The sequence below is a fragment of the Fulmarus glacialis genome, unplaced genomic scaffold, assembly GCF_000690835.1.
Source record: "Fulmarus glacialis isolate BGI_N327 unplaced genomic scaffold, ASM69083v1 scaffold31153, whole genome shotgun sequence".
Taxonomy (NCBI): Eukaryota; Metazoa; Chordata; class Aves; order Procellariiformes; family Procellariidae; genus Fulmarus; species Fulmarus glacialis.
Genome location: NW_009202802.1, coordinates 605 through 9,564, shown reverse-complemented (window position 1 = coordinate 9,564; position 8,960 = coordinate 605). Strand labels below are relative to the sequence as shown.

The window sequence follows — 8,960 nt, the reverse complement described above, 5'->3', positions numbered from 1 at the left end:
GCCCCCCACCCCGGGCTGGAGGGGGCTCCCCTCGGGCATCCCCCCCCGAGGCAGCTCGTGCGATGGATCTCTGGGGAGTAGCACAAGGCCCGCGTTTCCCTGGGTGTTGAGCCTGGCAGTGGAGAGACGACCTTGCGCCAAGCTCTAGTCGTAGAGCATCCGTGCCGGATCCCTTCTGTTACTCTTCTAGAGATCCCGCTGGGCCCTGACGCCGCAGTGGGACTCTTGTGCGTAGCAAGGTCCCTGTCCGGGTGCTTTCTTGCCGTGCTTGCCTCCAAGCGGGTGTGGGTGCCGGATGCCCTGACGTGCCTCGCAGAGGACGTGCTCAAGCCACTCTCTCTGACCACCTCCTGCTTTGGGTTTCCTTTCAGATCGATGACATCGCGGACGGCGCTGTGAAACCCCCACCGAACAAGTACCCCATCTTCTTCTTCGGCACCCACGAGACGTAAGCGCTGCCTCGCTTCCCCCTCTGGGCTTTTGCCCCGCTGCCTCTGCTCCGGGCTCACCTCTGCTTTGTTTCTCTCCAGCGCCTTCTTGGGCCCTAAAGATCTCTTCCCTTATGAAAAATATAAAGACAAATATGGGAAACCAAACAAGAGAAAAGGCTTCAACGAGGGATTGTGGGAAATCCAGAACAACCCTCACGCCAGTTACAGTGCCCCTCCGGTGAGTGCGGGGGGGGGGCAGCGAGGACGTGGGCTGCCGGCGCCTCCATCTCTCCTTTCCTCCGAGTCGCTCTCCTTTATCTGCTTCTCATTGCTGCAGTGCCTACGCGCTTCTAGCTTACAGATCGGCTTTCTCGGGGTTGCAGTAGCTTCCCTTCCCTGCCCTCTCCCTTCCTGAGGGAATCAGCCCTCCTCCTCCTCCTCCTCTGGAGGAAGATGCCCCATCTTCAAGGTGGAACCAGGGATGTGCTTTGTGCCGCTTGCCCAAAACCACGGAGGATTTCGTTGTCAGAGCGAGAACTTGAGGCTTGCTTGTCCCCGGCTCCCAGACCTGCGCATGGAGTGTTGAGCAGTCCCCCTCTTCATCCATTTCTGAGGTCCTGAGCCAAAAGCCACTGGGCTGCTCCTTCAGCGGGTTTCAGAGCAGGCCAGGAGACGGCGCTTTGCTGTTGATTGCTTGCATGGGCATTTCATAACCATAATTGTGTGATGCAATTTATTGTATAGCAATCTTCAAAGAAGGCGTCCAAAGCAGCTTCATAGGCAGTTGGTCTGAAGAGGCAGAGGAAGGTTTTTAAGGTGAGCTACAAGGACGAGGTGGTCTAGAGGTAGGCAGGCTCAGGGAATGAGCCCCGCCGGCTGTGCCGCTGCCAGTGCAGGAGAGAGGATGCGGTTTGAGTAGCTGTGGGAGATGGCTGGACCCAAGACCGCAGACGTAGGGTAAGGTGAGACATGGAGATGCTTGAAATCCTGGAAAACAACTTCAGCGGCAGGGCGGGAGGTTGGTGATGGTGAGGGAGGCAGCTTTGTCCAGGGACTCCACTGTGAACTCTCAGCAGGGGTAAGAAACCTGTTGGTGAAGGGCTGCGATTGAGGGATCGAGGTGATGCCAATGGCCCCAGCCGGGCTCTGGGTTCACCAACGCCCACTGCATTTTGTGGCCAAAATGCCTGGAGGAGCAGAAGAAGAGACTGAAGTAGAGGTCTTTTTTGGTTTTGTGACCTAAATGAAGGAGGTGCCAGGAACAATCAAGGACGAGGAGAGGCTTTCCAGCAGGAAAGCTCCAGCATTGGAAGAATCCCAGCTCTAGGAAACACCTTGGGTGCGATGTCCTTGCATGAGGAACCTCATGATGGGCTGGTGAGAAGCCAGGAGACCTTCTCTACGTGGGAGTGAGGGAGCAGGACACAGGAGATCCCAACTGGGAAGAGTGGTGACTGCCACGCTGGACTTCTTGTGTGGACCTTTCCTGTGGGGAAGGTGTGCGATGTGCTGTGGGGTGAAGCCATCTGAGAAGGAAGAGGCCTGACCCAAGTTGAGGGCTGGTGGCCAGCCCACTGGAGGAGAACGGCTGCTCCCTGACGCCGAAGGAGAGGCTGAACCAAGCCACCCAGCCCTGCTTGTCTGGCGCCATTAGGGCAGAGGAGGGCTGGGGTCTGCTCACCCAGGAGGGGCTGTCAGGTCTAGGCTTCTCCAGGGGTCTTTGGCAGAGCGCGGGGATGGGGGCGAGAGGGCAGCGAGGCAGCAGCAGCGGGTGGAAGCCGAGCTGGGGGATCCAGAGGGAAGGTGTTGCTCGTGATCTCTGGGTGGTGCGTGAAGGGCGTTGGGAAGGGGGTGGAGGGGAATTAGAAGGGGGTCAACTGAGCATCCTTGTTGAAGGGCTGGTCACATTGTCCCCCTGCCCCAGAGCCACGCTGAAGGGTTCTGTGCTGGGAGGGGAGGCTGCCCCACACTCCTTTGCACGCACACCTCTCTGCTCAGCGCTGCTGTCCATCGCTCGCCACCCTTTTGTGCCCCTTCTCCTCTCCCCCCGATACACCACAGGCCCCTTGGGGTGATAACACAACCCTCCTCTCCGCTGTCTTTAGCCTGCGAGCTCCTCGGACAGCGATGTTCCCGAGAATGACCCGATGGGGGGAAGTGATGCAGGTGACGATGAGGAAGACACTGCCATGGCTGCAGTCGCCGCAGAGAAAATGGAAAGCGATGAGGACTCGGATCGAGGCAGCGACCATAGTGGGCTCAAGAGAAAATCACTGGCTATGAAAGTGAGTGTGGGCTGAGGCAGTTCCATGCAGCAGGGACAGGAGGGTGTCCTGGTCAGGAGGTTGTTGGGTCCACCACCGAGCTTTGGTCCACGATGCAGCAGGTCAAACCCACCGTGGCAGGAGGTGTTGAAGAAAACAACTCCCTCTGGATTCTCTGGTGGGAAATGGGGTTCAGTGCATGTTTGGGGGTCTCGCAGCTGTCTCACATTTTCTCTGAGATGGTGGGATGGCCAAGTCCTGGTGTGGTTTGCAGTCAGGAGAAGAGACTAGAGCTGCAGATCTCTTCTGAGTGCACATGGTTGCTCTTGCAGGGCAGGTCAGGAATAGTTGGGCAAAGCCGCTTCCCAGCAAGCGTTGGCTTTCTGTTGTGCGTGGAGGGGGAGTGGGCTTCTTTCACGTTGTCACTTCTTGGATATCAGATGCCGGTGGCAAAACGGCCTCGGAAATCCTCCAGTGACCTGGACCAGGGCAGCCCCTCCCTGACAGAAGAGGAGAACTCGGAAACATCTTCTGAGTCGGAAAAAAATAGCGACCAGGTGAGAGGGTTTTGGGATACACTTGTATGGATGCCGGTAGAGTGATGGGGAAAGGGCTGGAGGAAAAGCATCGCCGTCTAGGAGGGCAGTGGATTGGGAGAACTTGACTGGCTTCTGAAACCATCATGAGACTGGTCCCCATTTCTTCATATCTCTATTTTCCGCCAGGACTTCACTCCTGAAAAGAAGCCAGTGGCCAGGGCTCCCCGGAGGATGCCAGCAGGGGGGAGGAAGAAGAAGGTAAAAGACCCCTAGTCTGCAGTACAGCGGAAGGGAAGCTGGAGAGGAGTCTGGGGTCTGCGCTGCCTGGAGTGGGGCTGGGGGGTGGCAGGGCTCTGCCATGGGCTGGGTGTAGGTTCAGCACTGGGAGGGACCTTGCTGATGCCTCAGTGACCTGGTTGTCCCCCATGCTGCTGTGTTTTGGGGCACGCTGCTGAGTTGCTGCCACCCCCCCAGTCCTACCCCACTCTGTGCCTGCAGAAAGTGGAGTCCGGCTCCGACTCAGACTCCAAAGTGGACTCGGATTCAGAAATGGGAAACGCGACTGTGGACATGACCAAGTCGGACTCCAACTCCGATTCAGACTCGGATGTGTCTGTGAAGAAGGCTCCACGGGGCAGGAAGCCAGGTAATGCCAAGGAAGCTGCTTCTGCCACTGCGGGCTTCCTCAGGGGACTGGAGAACATCTGAGGTTGGGGGCTCCCGAGGCTCTGGGGTCCCTTTCTGTTGTGGACACCTTCCAGCCTGTATCTGAACAGCCCTCTGCCCCACTGATTTGGGGCTCTTTTAACAAAGGGACAGCCAAAGCTCCTGATGAACATCTCCCCATTGTCTTGCAGCTGAGAAACCCCCTCCCAAGCCCCGTGGCAGGAAGCCGAAACCCGAGCGTGTCCCAACCAGCTCCAGCAGCGACAGGTGAGATCAGCTGGGACGCTGTCACCCTCAGGGCTGGGCTGGAGGGTCACCCACCTCCCTTTCGCACAAGGGGTCCAAGCGTGCTCTGTCCTTTGCAGTGATAGCGATAGCGACGTGGACCGCATCAGCGAGTGGAAGAGGCGAGATGAAGAACGACGGCGGGAGCTGGAAGAGAAGAGGAAGAGGGAGCAGGAGGAAGAGATCCGTCGACTCCGGGAGCAGGAGAAGGAGGAGAAAGAGAAGAGGAAGGAGAAAGCGGAGAAGGGCGAGGAGATGCACTCGGACTCAGACAGCAGTGCAGAGGATGAAGTGGCCAAAAAGGGCCGGAAAGGTCGGGCCAAGGCCCCGTCCTCCTCGGACTCTGAACTGGAGCTGGAGAAAGAGGTAAGTACAGAGCTGTGGGGAGCTGGGGGCAAACAGACAGCCCATCCTCTCGGGTGAAGTCAGCAGGGACCTCCAGGAATGGAAGGGACCTGCTCTCAGTCTTGCGTTACCCTGGGGTTGCCTACGCAGCACTGGGAAGGGTTGTGTCCGTAGGCACATCCATGCCTTTTAAATGGGAGCTCTTCTCCTGGCCCAGGACGCTCCATCCAGCTCTGAGTTTTGCATCTCCATGATGCTCTCCCTCCCACCACAGTCATCGGATTTGCTCTGCTGCCTTCCGCAGAGCCTGGAGGAGCATCAGCCGGATTCAGCTGAAGCACAGGGAAGGGTTACAGAGGGCTCATAGGAACCATGCTGCCTGTGGTCAGAGGCAAGGTCGCCCTTTTAGCCTGGCGAGTTCCTCTCTGCGGAGGGGGAACCAGGAAAGCAGCCCGAAGATCTTGAGGTCTGGAAGGATGTGTGGGTCTGCCAGTTGGGTGCTGCAGGCTGGGTTGGCCACTTTAGGTACCAGGATATTTATTTCTGGAGCAGGACACCGCTGTACTGCAACCTGAGTACTTTTTTATCCCATGCCCCTGCACCCAAACCGACTTGCAGCGGTGGTGTAATGGGTGCTGGATCGTGCCCAGCCGGGGCCGTGGCACTGCCTGCCTCCCGCAGCGGGGAGGGCTCTGCTGCTCTTGCCTGCATTGTTCTCTCCTCCAAGGTAAAGAAGCCGGCAAAGAAGCAGCCCTCGGAGTTGTCAAGGAAACCGAATCAGAAGGAGAAGAGGGGCCGAGCAGAGGAGAAACCACGGAACAAGTCAGCATCTCCCCTCCTCGCATCGGCGCTTTCTTCCTCTGGGGATGGAGCTGTTCCTCTGCTGCTGCCCAGCCCTCCCCAGCTGACACCCCGGGATGGGGATGGGGATGGGGCTCCCCATGGAGCTGCCCCTGGGCCAGCAGCGCCCATGGAGGGGCTGGGCTATTTCCTCCCCTCTTGTCTGAGCTGAAGGGGAGGAGGTGTCGGGGGCACCAGGCTGAGCTTCCCTGGCGTTTTACATCTCGCAGGGGAAGATCCTTAGGGTATCGCTTTGGGGCTCTGCCTTTCTGCAATCCTGGGAAGCTGGAGCATGGGGGAGCTGCTGTCTCAGGGCTCCTGTCTGCCTGCGAGCTGGGAGATGTGTGTGAAAGCGTGGGTGGAGTGTGGCAGGGCTCTGCTGCCTGGCTTGCGCTGTCGGGCAGGCCGGGGGAATGCGCTCATCTGTGCTGTCACCCTTCGTGTTAGCCCAGTGGCAAGCGGGTGTTTTCACCTGAATGATCTTACCTCTTTCCTTTACCTCCCACAGACCTTTGAAAGTAGAACGAGGCCGGAAGAAATCTGAGCTGATCCCCGAAAGGAGGATGGAGAAGAAAAAGGGTGAGAGCGCCGTTGCTCGTTGTCAGAGGGGAGGACAGGGAGAGAAGGGAGCCAGGATTGGCTCCCCCATCCCAAGGAAGAGCAGGGATCTTTCCCACAGGGCCCTTCCCAGCACTGCTGTGGTCCTGACATCGTGTTGGAAAGTATTTACAGGGTGTAAAAAGACAGTGAGCTTCCCTACATACATCTCTTCCTGATTTTGGCACATCCCAACCCATCCTCTTCAAAGAGGCCCCCGGGGCTGTGTTTGACCTTGGAGATGCAGGAGGAAGCCAAACCCTTGCTGGGGGAGAGGTCCCGGGCTCCGGGTAGTGCTGTGCTCTCCTCCGGTGGCCTGATCTCTCGGCCTGTCTCTCTTGCTGCTCCAGAGCCCACAGTCGAAGAGAAGCTTCAGAAACTTCACAGCGAGATCAAGTTTGCCCTGAAGGTGGATAATCCGGTGAGTGCCCGAGAGCATTGGCCTGGCCTGGGAGGTCCCTGCTCATAGTGTCCTCAGCCACTGTGTCAGCCTTGCCCAGCTGCAGTACCTGGGGGGGCTCAGCCCGGCTGAGCCTCCTCTTCACTTTAGGGATGCTGGGTGGCATTAGGGGACCGTGCTCCATGCAGCGCTGCCCTGGCTGCCCACAGGGAGACTTCCAGGCAGTTTCTGATCTTGGTACTGTCCTTGCAGGACATCAAGCGGTGTCTGAATGCACTAGAGGAGCTGGGCACGCTCCAGGTCACCTCTCACATCCTCCAGAAGCACACTGACGTGGTGGCTACGCTGAAAAAGGTAGGGCAGAGGGCTGAGTCCCTGCCTGGAGGGAGCGAGGAGCATGCTTGGGTCACCCCAGCTCTAAGGGCGTCCCTCCCTCTTTCTGGTGCAGATCCGTCGCTATAAAGCAAACAAGGACGTGATGGAGAAAGCTGCTGAAGTCTACACCCGGTTGAAGTCACGCGTCCTGGGACCAAAGATGGAGGCGATCCATAAAGCCAACAAAGCTGGGTCTGAGAAGGACAAGGGGGAGGCGGAGAAGGGCCAGGAGAAGCTGTCGGGAGGGGAGACACGGAATGAGAAGGGGGAAGAGGAGACGAATGCTGGTAACTCTCCCTGAACGTCTTGGGGCAGTTCCCTGCTCTGTCCGGGCACATAGCGATCCTGGGGCCCTTCTCTGGGCATGGCACATCCCACTGGGGACACAAACAGGGACACAGCACATCCCATTGGGCACTGGGGACATGAACAGGGGTGGCTCTTGGCCTCGGCAGTGGAGGGGATTGGCAGCCATGCATGGCACCTCCAGTCCCTTGTTCGCTGGAGTGCCAAGAGTGGGAAAGGACTGCATATCGAACAGTCACGGCAGTGAGAGCAGAGGGCAAACCTCGATGCCCACGCCTTGGCTTTGGGTGCCTCTGGGCTGATTTTTGGGCCAGGACGGCTCCTCGCTACCAGCTTGAGTGCTGGTCCAAGGCACCGGGGAGACGGAGGAATGCAGAAACGCCCTTGGACTCTGGCTCAGGCTCTTGCGCAGGCAGCTGGTGACTGGGATCTTCCACCATCGAAGCTGGGTCCTGGCCTGGGGACGTCCTGGTGATGCTGCAAGAGCCTTCCCCGAGGAGCTGGTGGGGAAAATCCGCTCTGATGCCTGCTTCTGGGCTTGGGGGATGGAGTCTTTGGGGCCCTTCTGGTAGCTATCGGGGTCAGGCCAGACCTGGGGTCCCCTTGGTCTCAGCTGGGTGTCCCTTGCCTGGATGGGGACAACCTGCGGCCGTGGGTCCTTGGCTTGCCCAGCCCCTCGTGGGTCAAGGTGGACGAGGTCCGGTGTGGGCACCTGAGTGTCTGAGCCTCTCTCTTCCCTTTAGATCTGTCGGGTCCTGTGAATGGTGAATCCCTGTCCCAAAAAGCAGAGGGCACAGAGGAGAAGGACAAAAGCCAAGGGCCGGCAGCTGGAGAGCCAGAGGCATCCACCGAGGAGATCCGTAACAAGTGAGCGTGCGAGGGGCAGAGCTGGGGGCTTGGGAGCTTCCCTGGATCTGATGCATGTGCAAGCTGGGCTCTTGCGTGGACGATTTGGGGGGTCTCCGTGGATTGTGTTGGGCTTTTCCCGGCTTGGGAAGGAGCCTGGGGCACAGGAGAGGGGCAAAGACAGGCAGGGGAGATGCTTGCTGAAATGCCTGTGCTCTCCCCCAGCAGCGTGCAGGACTATCCCAAGGCCGAGAGAGCTGGGCCGGAGCAGGAGAGGGCTCACAGGGAATCAGAGGCTGTGGATGACGCGGAGGAGAGCTGAGGAAGCGGCTTCCGCCCAGAGGAGGAGGCGGAGGGGCTACGAAGGGAGACCGGCCTCTGCCTCGTCCCCTGCTTGAGTTACTTCACTAAGTCACACAGTAGCTGATGTCCTAGGTCTTGTCCTGTGCCCCTGGCCCCGCAAAAGCACCGACCGCAGGGGGGGCTGTGCTGGTTGTCTGTATTTGTCCCCTCTTTTTTTTTTTTTTTTTGTTATTTTGGTTTTTTGTTTTGGTTTGTTTGTTTTTCCCTCCTCCCTGATTTCTTGTGATTTCAACCAACATGAAATGAATATAAAGGGTTTTTTAATGAAAAACACAAGGAGCCCTAGTGTCTGTTTCTTGAGGCATCGCTGACTGTGACAAGGGGAGGACAGGAGCATCCCCCTGCCCAGGGCCAGGACTGGAAAATGCCCCCACGGGTCCCCCCCTTCCCTCTGGCCCTGGCCTACCCTACAAGCCAGGACCAGGCACCCATGGGTGTCCCAGCCGGGCCCTAGCGAGGGAAACGGGACAGCCGAACTGGGCTGCTTTCTGCTTGATTTTCCGGCGCCCGTGCTGGGTTCTGCCTCGGACACGGGGGTTCTCCCCGTTCCCCACCATCACCACCTCTCCGGCCGGAGACAGCTGCTGGAGCCAGATCCCTCTGCTCCAGGGGAGGCAGCAGCGCTGGGCACCAGGTTTTGGGTTAAAAACAGAGTAAAAATTGTCTATTCTCTCTCTCCTATCTCAGCCGGGGAGGGACTGAA

At 58.5% G+C, this 8,960-nt stretch overlaps 1 protein-coding gene across 1 annotated transcript; it reads left to right on the top strand.

Moving 5' to 3' along the window:
• Positions 1-371: 371 nt before the first annotated feature.
• On the top strand, positions 372-8,216 carry LOC104074347 (hepatoma-derived growth factor-related protein 2; the record flags this gene model as incomplete). Its single annotated transcript, XM_009574429.1, has 15 exons — positions 372-448; positions 531-669; positions 2,537-2,716; positions 3,136-3,252; positions 3,421-3,492; positions 3,733-3,880; positions 4,092-4,167; positions 4,266-4,551; positions 5,258-5,352; positions 5,879-5,949; positions 6,318-6,388; positions 6,620-6,721; positions 6,816-7,029; positions 7,792-7,915; positions 8,123-8,216. Coding segments are annotated over 15 exons (1,866 nt in total), but the record flags the coding sequence as incomplete, so codon positions are not given.
• Between the last annotated feature and the right edge of the window lie 744 nt (positions 8,217-8,960).